Genomic DNA, 13797 nt, shown 5'->3' on the forward strand with positions numbered 1-13797 from the left:
CAAATAGCACCGGGAAGAACTACCAATGGTATATACCAGCCACCCCCTTATAGCACCATCCCAGCCCAAAACACCCCTACCCCATCTATTCTGATCACGATAATAGGACCCAACCCAGAACCCATTCCCCCTCGAAGACAAGCTTAGAATCACTGGAACCCAAACCCCATCCCCCCAGTCACAACAGAAATATATAACCAGCAAACCTGAGTGCAGGTAAGCTGAAAAAAGGTTTTCATGTGATGTGTGAATGTTGTCTTAGCCCAGTGATTTTTCATTCTCTCACCTTTTTCTCTATTGACACTATACTTCCAGCTCAGACCCATGTATATGATATTGAGCAGAAGCAAAAGATTTTCAGCTATCATGATTAACATTTGGATGTTTATCATCTAACCACTGTATGTTGTGCAGATCCCAGGCCTTTGCAACTTGTAAAGAAGCAGTGGTTTTCTTCAGCTTTAAGCCCAGAATTCTTAGTCTAACAGCTTCTCTGATTAGTTTTGCAATTTCAGCAACAGGTCTAGATTTCTCTTCATGAATGCGACGATTTCTTTCTTGCCATACATAGTATACAGCCGCCCCAAGAGTTAAGCGGTTAACTATGCTCCAAATCGAATTATTGTTTCTATTGTTGCACATATGAGTTATGATATCTGACCATTGTGAGGGAATATTACCCCACTTAGTAAGCACCTTCATGTGGTTCCAGATTTCCTTTGAAAAAGGACAGTTAAAGAATAAATGATTATGACTATCTGGAACAGTTTTGCAGAGAACACAGTTCATGTCGGCCGTATCCATCCAAGCACTTAACACATCATGTGTTTTCAACCTACCTTTAATAGCAAGCCAGAGGATGAACGCGTACCTGGGAATGTTTTGACTGAACCAGACGATACTAAACCAAGGGACCGGGGTTCCCACTTCTCGGATATCTGCCCAAACGTCTCCCACAGTAAACTGGATCAAATTGCCTTCATTCGTTTTCCATAAAATCTTATCCGCTGCATCAGGAGAGATATCTATGATTTGAGAATTATAGAGATCAGGAAATCTTTCCAGCCAGTCTTGTCACACCCCAACCAATGGCGGAAACATCGGGATGAGACGAAGTGTGAAGATTGCTCGAGACATCATAACGCTATTTGTGACAATAATTTAATAATCCAAATTTCATTTCCAAAATAAATTGTCAAAACATTACAAGAAAAGCAAATAACAACATTGTTCAACATAACATAAACAAAATTGATACAACACTTTAAACCTAAACGTCTAAGTGAGTATCTAGGCATCTTTGCTATCCGTTTTCATTTCATCATCATCAACCTGTAACATGTTTAAAAATACAATTCAATGCAAAAGCAAAGGCGAGTATACAAGTTTGGTACGTACATAGCATAAGATAAAAAGTGTGAACAATTCCTCATGGCAAGCATATGATTCAAGATAACATTAAATATGGCATGTGTCTAACATATCAAACCAAGAAAACGCAATATGCTCAAGACATAACCTCAAGTTTACGGGCGGGTCGTTAATCCTATAGCGCTACATATGTCAAGGTTTGGCTCGTACGAAGTTAATGATAAGTTCAACACATAAGAATAACCCAAGTTTAAAGTATCAAGCCATCACGTATACAAGCATGTTATAGGAACGTTCATGTGTTTAACAAAGTGTTCATGTGTAAGTTTTCAATAGGTAAACATGTTACACCCCAAAAGTGGTAAAAGTAAAAAGGGGAAATACGAGTATACTCACAAAGTTTGCATACGTTTTCCGATTATCCAATTGTTGACGAGTAGAGATTTAGAGTCCGAATGTATAAGGGTTAAAGTTCAAGTATGTTTAGAGTCGAGATTCGGTGTTTAAAACAACATAAAAATAAGATATGAGAATAACATGGAAAATAATCATTTAGTACATATGATGCTTGTTCTTGACACTAGGAAACTCGAAGGAGTTTAGATGTTTTCATGGAACAAGGTTCCATTAGAATCGTGACAAGTTATCATAGTCTAGGATGATGTAATCTAGTACCCCGACATATGAACACTAGTTCATCATCAAAGATTCGATTATTCGAATAATATATTTAGGTTATATAATATATGTCCAATAGTTCAAGCATGAGGTAGAAGATTAAAATCTTCATTTTGGTACCTCTAAATGTCATAGAAGTCATGTAGGAGGTAGGAAGATCAAGTCTTCCATTTAGGCACCTCTATGTGTTCACCACTACACTTGATGTAAAAAAAACAACCAAGGAGGGTCATGAACATACAATAAAGAATAAGAAATATACACACTAACTAAGAGAAATCATCAAATCATGTGAGGATTGTATGTTTGGACAACCCAAGTTGTTCCATAATCACTCATGTATCAAAGACAAAGTTTGACATGACTTGTGGGTTAAAAACCCTAAACAAAACACCAAGTTTATGAGGTTTAATCCTCTGATTTTAAATGTCTCAACCTTGTTTTTAAGCTTAACCAACCATGGGATAAGTTGTAAGCATTAGGACATAGGTATGAGATGTGTTGGACACAAGTTGCATAGGTTTAAACAAGTTTTTGATGAACATAAAAACAAACAGAAAGTTTATGGACTATTTCGGGGCATTTCCAGGTCTGATTTCTCCAAGGAGAAGTCTAGGAATCGAACCCCATGATTATACAAGCAAGTAGGAAAAAGAATCGAGTGAATCGGATAAGAATTGAGTGAGTTATGCTCATTTTCGTGAAGGGGTGTCAATCTACTCGAACCCTTGCTTTCAGCTACGGTTTGGTGGATGTTTTGTGAGTTTTTAGGGTTGCAAAAGTGGTAGGGAGGCTGGTTATAAGTGGTATTTATAGGGGGAAGGATTAGGGTTTCAATGGGTTGGGCTTTAGAAGTGTTTAGAAGGGGTTACACCTTGAAACTAGCCCACAAAACCCAACTATATGGGCTGAATTTTGCTGAATTGGGGCTGCCATATTTCTTTATTTTTTTATTTTTTTAAAACATTATAATGAGTAATTTTGTTAGTTAAGTTGTGTAATAATGTGCAACAATGTTTCCCCTAACTTGTAACAAGGTGAAATATGAAATAAAACATGATTTAACTAGGTAAAAAGTGTAATGTACAAGTTTTATTTACGAAGCAAGTTCCGTATTTTACAACGATTACAATGAAAGAATGGTTATAAGAACACAAGATTTCCAAATTTAGAATTTCACATAAGGTTTCTAAATGTAGGAAGTTTGAAAACGCAGGGCGTTACAGTCTCCCCTCCTTTAGGAAATTTCGTCCCGAAATTTATTTAAGAGGAAGGCTTGAAAGAGTTTTTGGCATAAAGGTGATCATTAAGAATTGAAACTTGGGAAGTTTGAAAGTTTTGAAAAGTACCAAATTTTGGAGAACATCAAGGTAGATTTGCAAGGGGAAGTTTTTAAGGATAGTATAAAAAATCATACTTTCGTAAAACCTGTTTATTGAGAGGAACGAAAAGGTTTGTTACTTTAAATAAAGCAATAGAGAGATACTAAGTATAGTTACACAAGAATCAAGAATAGGGATGCTATTTTATAGGTAATGAGGTAAGTTAGGACTCAAATGTTTAAACAAGCTGGATTGCGAACGAGTTTTGTATAAAATAATACGAGTATAGAATGAACGAATGGCTCTTAAAGAGTACAAGTATGTGAATAGCATAAGCGTTGGATAGATGAACGTAGTGTGTTAAGGATGAAGTCTCGTCATGAATAATCGGATATAATGCGTTTGTGAGTTGCGTGAAGTTGTATTAGGTCCAAAAGGTCTGCAACACACTGAATTTCTCATGGCACGTTTTACGAAAGTTTGGTAACATGGTGAAAACCCTTATATATAGGAAGTACCAGCGGCGTATCCACCATGTTTTGACCACGTTACGTCCGTTTTGTCTTCGGTGTCATGTTACGTTTCGTGTATTACCATACGCAGTAGCACACTCTATGGTTCTCATACGCCTATCACTATAATCCCATGTGCACCCGTGATTATTTTGATCGTCGCATGGTCCGCATAGCTTGTACTAGTTGTGTATGAATCAGGGTATACATAAAAAGTTTAGAATGTGTACGTACAAGAATATAGTATATAAGCAAGTCCATGTTTAAGTATGTGTGGGACCCACGCAAGCGAATCCCTCAGGTTACGCTCGCGTATAGGTACGAATGTATGAACCATGAGTAAGGATGAAAGTATGAGCATAAGTTTAAGTATGAATACGCATGTATGTATGAGCATAAACATAAAACGTGTAAGTAGTATGTGTATAAGCAGAAGCGTATAAGTAGTATGCGTATAAGTACAAGCATAAAACGTATGAACATAGGTGTAGTTATAAAAAAATAAATATTGCGTATATAGTGTACGTTGAGGCATTGCGGATTAGAAAGGCTAAGTATGTAGATACGAACGATATAAATGGTGTTATCGCGAGATATCGACTAAAACGTGTATGACGATGTGCATGTATAGTTGTTCCAACAAAACGTTGAGTTTATCGAATCAAAATTAGATTGAGCCTGGTTTGAAAGGTAGAATATAGTTTGTATATGTAAAGGAACATAAAGTACTCGTTGGTTATGCAAAACGTATTTTGTAACAAATAGAAATGCTAATTTTGTTTAAAAGGGTTTACGTAATCCGAAAAAAAATGGTCGGTCCCTATGAAGTCTTCTTGCGCACGTGTTTTGTAAATTGGTGTAGGAAAAAGGTTTTCGTTAAAAAGTAAGTTCGTTTCATCAAAGAAGAAATTATGAATTTAGGAGGTTCTTGTGAAAACTAGGATCCTTAGAAGAGAAATTTAGCAAAAGGACTTAGTGATTAAAAAAATTAACAAATGATTTGTTGATGTTGAAAAGGGTATTTGGTAAAACAATCATATAACTTCTATAAGATCTTATAAGTATTTGAGAAAGGTTGGTTGGATTTTGATTAAAAGTAGAAGGTGAGCATGTTTTAGTGATTAAGTCGAATATGAAGTTCATGGGCAAGAGTTTCATTGAGCCGATTAAATTGATAGGTAGCATTTCGTAAGGTTTTGAAGTTCGAGCAATAAAACGTTTTAAGACATGATTATGAATTTCGCGTATATGAGTTGAGTGAAAATAGATTGTAGAATAAGAAGTACGTTTGATAAAACAATGCATTTTGAAATCGGTATGAGTGGGTATTTTGAATAATCATAAACAATTTGGGTATAAAATATGATCGAGTTTGCATAATAAGATATTTTTGAAGAGATGTTTTGGTAACGATCACCTAGGTAAGGGAATCACCCCTAACTCGTTGGTGAGGTCGTTTTAAGGGAAGAGGGGTGGAGTCAATCGTCAAGGTAAGGAAGTCACTCCAATCTCGATGATACCTCTCCACTAGTTGTTACAAGGAATATGAATTTAAATTATATGAAAATCATGCATATATAAATGTATCGAAAAGGTTCGATATGTTGTGCGTGTGAAAAGAGAAATCAAAGGTAAACTCAAGGTTGAAAGATTGCATCGTATAAAATGAACAATAGAAACACATGTTTGACCAAAGTTTGGAGTGTTCCAAATGGAACTTTGACTAACCAAAGTGGTCGAAAAGTCTTTTGAATTTGAGAAGCATGCTTTGGCCTAATAGGTAAAATACTCTCGCCGACAAGTCGGTTAACGGTATTTACCCTTCCGGTTACTACATGTCCCAAATCAATCGAAGTTTCGAGACTTGGCGGGATTTATAAAAAAAAAATACCAAGGAGTGGAACTAGTCGACAAGGTGCGGGTTTCACCCCTAACTTGACGATTTCGTATCCTAAGTGTGGTTGGTACTCGTCGGGTCAAAATTTAATTTCGACATGTTGACGAGGGTCCACTAGAATTTGAAATTTGAGTTTTACCATTAAGATGTGGATTTCACTCCTAGCTTAATGGCGATATCTCGTGTAAAAAAAGAATATGTAGATTGAGAGTCGTTCACCAAATTGTGGGTTTCACGCCTATTTTGGTGAATTCGTCTCGAGTGTTTACGGATTTAGAATAGTCGAGTAAAATGCATGAGGGAAAGAGTATGTTAAAGGAATAAACAACAAATATAAACTCACAATGAAGCATATTAAGAATAGCACATAATGAGTGGGACAATAAAACATGTATTAGCACATAATAAAGCAAGTATAGCATGTCAAGTGTTAACACATAAGCGACATATATGCTTAAAAGATCAAAAGAGAATAAATAAGAGCAAATAAGGTAGCATGCAAGTAGTTTCAAGTAAAACATAAGAATAAGGCTCTAAAACTATAGACTAGGCTAAAGCATTCCTACTTTTCCTAATTCCCTATAGTTATGGCTCTGATACCAATCTGTCACACCCCAACCAATGGCGGAAACATCGGGATGAGACGAAGTGTGAAGATTGCTCGAGACATCATAACGCTATTTGTGACAATAATTTAATAATCCAAATTTCATTTCCAAAATAAATTGTCAAAACATTACAAGAAAAGCAAATAACAACATTGTTCAACATAACATAAACAAAATTGATACAACACTTTAAACCTAAACGTCTAAGTGAGTATCTAGGCATCTTTGCTATCCGTTTTCATTTCATCATCATCAACCTGTAACATGTTTAAAAATACAATTCAATGCAAAAGCAAAGGCGAGTATACAAGTTTGGTACGTACATAGCATAAGATAAAAAGTGTGAACAATTCCTCATGGCAAGCATATGATTCAAGATAACATTAAATATGGCATGTGTCTAACATATCAAACCAAGAAAACGCAATATGCTCAAGACATAACCTCAAGTTTACGGGCGGGTCGTTAATCCTATAGCGCTACATATGTCAAGGTTTGGCTCGTACGAAGTTAATGATAAGTTCAACACATAAGAATAACCCAAGTTTAAAGTATCAAGCCATCACGTATACAAGCATGTTATAGGAACGTTCATGTGTTTAACAAAGTGTTCATGTGTAAGTTTTCAATAGGTAAACATGTTACACCCCAAAAGTGGTAAAAGTAAAAAGGGGAAATACGAGTATACTCACAAAGTTTGCATACGTTTTCCGATTATCCAATTGTTGACGAGTAGAGATTTAGAGTCCGAATGTATAAGGGTTAAAGTTCAAGTATGTTTAGAGTCGAGATTCGGTGTTTAAAACAACATAAAAATAAGATATGAGAATAACATGGAAAATAATCATTTAGTACATATGATGCTTGTTCTTGACACTAGGAAACTCGAAGGAGTTTAGATGTTTTCATGGAACAAGGTTCCATTAGAATCGTGACAAGTTATCATAGTCTAGGATGATGTAATCTAGTACCCCGACATATGAACACTAGTTCATCATCAAAGATTCGATTATTCGAATAATATATTTAGGTTATATAATATATGTCCAATAGTTCAAGCATGAGGTAGAAGATTAAAATCTTCATTTTGGTACCTCTAAATGTCATAGAAGTCATGTAGGAGGTAGGAAGATCAAGTCTTCCATTTAGGCACCTCTATGTGTTCACCACTACACTTGATGTAAAAAAAACAACCAAGGAGGGTCATGAACATACAATAAAGAATAAGAAATATACACACTAACTAAGAGAAATCATCAAATCATGTGAGGATTGTATGTTTGGACAACCCAAGTTGTTCCATAATCACTCATGTATCAAAGACAAAGTTTGACATGACTTGTGGGTTAAAAACCCTAAACAAAACACCAAGTTTATGAGGTTTAATCCTCTGATTTTAAATGTCTCAACCTTGTTTTTAAGCTTAACCAACCATGGGATAAGTTGTAAGCATTAGGACATAGGTATGAGATGTGTTGGACACAAGTTGCATAGGTTTAAACAAGTTTTTGATGAACATAAAAACAAACAGAAAGTTTATGGACTATTTCGGGGCATTTCCAGGTCTGATTTCTCCAAGGAGAAGTCTAGGAATCGAACCCCATGATTATACAAGCAAGTAGGAAAAAGAATCGAGTGAATCGGATAAGAATTGAGTGAGTTATGCTCATTTTCGTGAAGGGGTGTCAATCTACTCGAACCCTTGCTTTCAGCTACGGTTTGGTGGATGTTTTGTGAGTTTTTAGGGTTGCAAAAGTGGTAGGGAGGCTGGTTATAAGTGGTATTTATAGGGGGAAGGATTAGGGTTTCAATGGGTTGGGCTTTAGAAGTGTTTAGAAGGGGTTACACCTTGAAACTAGCCCACAAAACCCAACTATATGGGCTGAATTTTGCTGAATTGGGGCTGCCATATTTCTTTATTTTTTTATTTTTTTAAAACATTATAATGAGTAATTTTGTTAGTTAAGTTGTGTAATAATGTGCAACAATGTTTCCCCTAACTTGTAACAAGGTGAAATATGAAATAAAACATGATTTAACTAGGTAAAAAGTGTAATGTACAAGTTTTATTTACGAAGCAAGTTCCGTATTTTACAACGATTACAATGAAAGAATGGTTATAAGAACACAAGATTTCCAAATTTAGAATTTCACGTAAGGTTTCTAAATGTAGGAAGTTTGAAAACGCAGGGCGTTACAAGTCTTGAGGCCACTTCCACATCCCATTGGACACAATATCAACAACTTTACTATGCCTCGAGAAGTCACCTTCACACATGTTTCGTTTTATTGAATGACTAACATTAGGGTTTGGAGATTGTGTTTTCGTGTTCTTAACTCTGTTATTTGTGGGTTTTTGGTGTGTTTTATGGCTTAAATTGTGGTGTTTTTTGACTTTGTACACTTTGTAGGAAAAATGAACTTTGTAGCCGAACCCTGCCCATACCTTTTGAAATGGGGATAATTTTATATATCGCACAATATCATACTTACTCAATATAAATCATAACAACAAATATATCCATTTACAAATTAATGACATACCGTTATTTAAAACTTGCAATAGGATACACGTGTAGAGTGTAATGAGAAGACGAAGAGTAAATAGTTCAGACTTGATCAGAACATAAATAGTATTAATGAGATGGCTAAATATGGAATTTGTGTAGGTGAAGACGAAGTGTAAATAGTTCAGACTAGCCATTCTAGCTATAGCTGGGGTGGTACAGGCTCTTGCCTTTTGGAAAAAAGACAACGGTTCAAATCCTGGCATGTGTGTAATTTACTATTTATTGGTATAGTTTAATAGTAGGAGTAATGTATGAAGATCGTTTTGGTAATCAAGATCATCCGAGTTTCACATGTTTGGGCCTCGGGCCTGTTTATATTTATTTGTTTTATGTTTATGTTAGTAATGGGTCAAAACAATAGTCTATGTCATGTATATGTATTCGGGCCGTAGGCCACCTGAATGGGTCGAACGAGTCAGTTATGTTTAGTCCGGTAACACAAGGAGTTTGGGCCGGATATCATGAAGCGTCATGTCCCTTATCAGCAATAACCGCTGGGCGGTTATCATGGAACGTCACAACTGTTTGTGAAACGGTGTGACTGGAATTGACGTGCCTTTTCATCCCTATATAACCGGCTGCCAAACTTCCAAGTTATCCGGTTGTTCAGTTAGTCAAGTTTGTAATCAGAACGTGTTTACAAGCAGTTATCATATTCAAAGTTTAGTGTTTGTTCAAGTTTCATTCGGTTAGTTTATTGTTTGCAAAATCGTTTCGTTTCAATTCATAATCATGAACTCGTGTGAATGTTGTGGATTGTTCGTTAGTGATTGTGTTTGTGGTCACAAGTCCATTCGTTCCGATTGGTCCTGGGTTTCCGATGACGATGATACCAACATTGGTATCAGAGCCAAAGGTTTAACAGGAACCAGAAGGGATTGTGATCAAGAAGAAAACCGAATCGGTGGAAACAAAGGAAAATCGGTTATGACCGATTATGGTGATGATGTGTTTGTTCGTAGTGGAGAGTGCGGCCGGGCGGCGGAAGCGAGAGAGTACGCGCAGGGGAAGCCAACCATGCGGACCGGGGTATCACCAATGAAAAAGTTTCCAAAGAAGGTATTCAGAGGGGGTTTCACGAAGAAGAACGGGAAGAAACCTAATGCACCAGTGGGTAGGCCAAGAAAACCGGGGGTTCGGTGTTTCAAGTGCAAGAAGTTTGGCCACATAGCGTCAATTTGCCCTAGTAAGTATATTATATTATCACCTTTACCAGTCGAGAATGATTATATCGTAAAGGATACTTGCGGGGTAAATGGGATTCAATCTGGGTTGTGGATCCCACGTTTAAGACGTACATGACGGGAAACCGTAATTTGTTCAAGTGTTTTAAAAGACACTTCGGGGTTGTAACGAATGAAAGCAAGAAAGATGTTTCGTTTGTTCATGGAATTGGTGAAGTAAGGGTGCCGGTGGACGGCAAGGATAAGACAATCCCGTGTGTTAGTTACGCACCAAAACTTGACAGGAATGTTCTAAGTTTGGAACAACTCCTGTTTCAAGGGATTGAGACGGTTACTATGGGTGAGAAGTGCGTATTGAAGAAGATGTTCGGTTGTCGATCAAAGGGTTTTGACATATACGAAGACAAGTCGGAAACCGACTTGGAACAAGATTATCTTGACGCCTTTTATGATAATCTTGGGGTCGACAATGGGTACAAGAAAGAGAAAGAAGAGTTTCAAGAATGTTTGGGGGATTATTATGAACGAGAATTTGAAAAGTCGAAAAATAAAAAGAAAGTGTATGACGAACGCCCAAGCGCTAGGAAGGTCGTGTACTCGAAGAAAGCAAAGAAGGCTTTAATGATCTACATCGAAGGCGAGAAGGATAATCCACGCCAATCAAAGCAAATACTTCGGGAACGGGCAATAACTCTCTCTCAACTCGAGGAGGATGTTGTTGAAAGGGGGTTAATCATGGAAAGCTGCGTTGAACCAGGGGATCTTATCACACTACACGAAGAAATCAAGAAGCACCCAAGATTCTTCGACGCACCGTTTGAAGAAATCTTAGTTTGGTTTATCACGAACTTTCTAGGAATTGTTTGTGAGAAGGCAATGCCGCCGGAGTTAATTGATGGACGTGATGTTAGCCTCATACTACTACACCGCATCGTGAAGCACAACGGTGGGTTTGATGAGATAATGGCAAAAGACAAATGGGGCGAGATATCGGTGAAGTATGGCTATGAAGCGGACGACGCTTATGAGATGAAGGTTGCATTCGTTTATTATCTAGAGTTGGTCGAATGGTATTTTGATTACATCAAGAAGGAGCGTGCAAGAGAGAAAGTTGGAATGGCCGAAAGCTCAAGCAATTGCGGATGGATCAACGATTCAAGTGATGATGACGTGGTGGTGAAGATCGAAGTCACCAACAACCGCAAGGAGTAATCGGGATCGAAGGGCTCGGATGCTCTTGCTTAAGGGGAGAATGAAGATCGTTTTGGTAATCAAGATCATCCGAGTTTCACATGTTTGGGCCTCGGGCCTGTTTATATTTATTTGTTTTATGTTTATGTTAGTAATGGGTCAAAACAATAGTCTATGTCATGTATATGTATTCGGGCCGTAGGCCACCTGAATGGGTCGAACGAGTCAGTTATGTTTAGTCCGGTAACACAAGGAGTTTGGGCCGGATATCATGAAGCGTCATGTCCCTTATCAGCAATAACCGCTGGGCGGTTATCATGGAACGTCACAACTGTTTGTGAAACGGTGTGACTGGAATTGACGTGCCTTTTCATCCCTATATAACCGGCTGCCAAACTTCCAAGTTATCCGGTTGTTCAGTTAGTCAAGTTTGTAATCAGAACGTGTTTACAAGCAGTTATCATATTCAAAGTTTAGTGTTTGTTCAAGTTTCATTCGGTTAGTTTATTGTTTGCAAAATCGTTTCGTTTCAATTCATAATCATGAACTCGTGTGAATGTTGTGGATTGTTCGTTAGTGATTGTGTTTGTGGTCACAAGTCCATTCGTTCCGATTGGTCCTGGGTTTCCGATGACGATGATACCAACAATGTAACCTTTGTTATTCGAAAAAAAAATTAGTTCAGACTAGCTTGATCAGAATATATATAGTATTTAATGAGATGGCTAAATATGGAATTTAAATATTTTAAATGGGTATATTCCATGTGAACTTTTTGGGAAATATGGAGATCTATAACTTACTTGGTTTAGGTATAAAAGTTTATATTGGAGAAACTTCAAACAATCTAAAAGAAAATCAAATTATAGCTATATCATCAATGCCATATGGTGAAAAAAAATTATTCACCATAATCACCTCAAACTTATTAACAATATACTTACCTTCGAGCGCTTGGTTGATGCATCTTCATCTGCAGCTGCAGCTGCTGAATGTCCCTCTAATACAGACTATCACAATAAAAATGAATAAATAAATAAATATCAAAATAATAATGACATAAGGATGAAAGAATGCAAAGAAAACACAAAAGGATGGTCTTACAAGATTTTCATGTTTCGATTGAAGTTCCATTGCCTCCTCAAGTTCTTTGACAATTTGGTCCATCGTTGGACGTTCCACAAGTTCTTTTTTCAAGCAGGTTTCAGCAATATTTAAGAAACTGATCAATGATTGTGTGTCAATTTGTTTTCTTAAATTAGGATCAATGATGTCATCCACTTTTTCCTCTACAACATCTTCTCTAATCACCGGTTTCCTCCCGCAAAGTATTTCAAACATCAATGTACCAAAACAATAAACATCAAATTTGGGTGTCATACTTTCATGAGAGTAGCGAGAGTCATGAGAGTAGAGAAGACGATGCCTCCAACTTTGAGGATATTTTGTGGAAAATTCAAAACCAAATAATTTAGGTTCCCAGTCTTCATCCAAAAAAATTTTAGAGCTGTTGATATCACAATGTATAATAGCATAATGTACGTAACTCAACGCCCTTGCAACACCTAAACATATTTGTAGTCTTCGTGACCAGTTGAGAGTTGGATCACTTATATGTTGGTCCAGACTTCCATGAGTTGCTAGCTCGTAAATGACGATTTTTTCATCATTCTCATCAACAAACCCAACAAAAGAGATGATATTTATATGCTTGAGACTAGAAAGCATAGAAATCTCCGTCCGGAACTCAACATCTCCTTGCCCATAGTTACCATTCAACCTTCGGGCAACGATATCCAACAACTTCCCCGACTGAAAGAGTCGTCCTTTGTAAAGGTTTCCTAACCCACCTTCTTTGAGGAGATTTTCATCTGAAAAGTGGTTGGTGGCATATAATATCTCTTGCAGTTGGAGTTTTTGGACCCTGCTTGGCTAAGACAAGAAACAGCAAAGAATAAAATGAGGGATAAAGATTAATGAGAGGACAAAGTATGGTAAAAGTTGATTTATAGATATGAGTCAGATTTGCATAAGATGATACCAACACACTAATTTTAGCTCAACGTGAATTGTCAGCCCTACGAAAATGCACGTATTATATCTATACAAGGGGTAGTAGTGGCCAATTATTCTATTAGTGAGCTTGGTTTTAAAAATGGGGAGGCGCTCAAGGGATTTCGAATCACGCTGCAATCAACTTGAAAATTACAAAAATAAATTGAAATTGTTATCTAGAATCCTGCTATATCTACATTGGGCCGTCGATAGGTTATGTACTTCTGTCTTCTTAGATCATAGAATTACCAGTGAGACAGAAGTAAGGACAATTCCGTTGAGTCGTTCAGTACTCACCTCGTAGGGATGGCAGCCGGGAAGACGGGAGTAGGGACGAATCGTTTAAGTAAGTAAATAAATTATTTAGCTATAATATTTTTTTCTGTTTATTGATATTACAATTATCAGC

The 13797-nt window shown here is 36.9% G+C and overlaps 1 protein-coding gene across 1 annotated transcript; it reads right to left on the reverse strand.

Moving 5' to 3' along the window:
* Positions 1–357: 357 nt before the first annotated feature.
* Positions 358–13570, reverse strand: LOC118488945 (putative receptor-like protein kinase At5g39000). The gene is made up of 4 exons (XM_035986394.1): positions 12438–13570; positions 12278–12343; positions 6610–6645; positions 358–717 (listed from the first exon to the last, which is right to left on the reverse strand). The coding sequence occupies exons 1-4, from the start codon at positions 13059–13061 to the stop codon at positions 358–360; spliced, it is 1086 nt and encodes a 361-aa protein (XP_035842287.1). The 5' UTR covers positions 13062–13570.
* Between the last annotated feature and the right edge of the window lie 227 nt (positions 13571–13797).

Source organism: Helianthus annuus, chromosome 17 (assembly GCF_002127325.2).
Source record: "Helianthus annuus cultivar XRQ/B chromosome 17, HanXRQr2.0-SUNRISE, whole genome shotgun sequence".
NCBI lineage: Eukaryota > Viridiplantae > Streptophyta > Magnoliopsida > Asterales > Asteraceae > Helianthus > Helianthus annuus.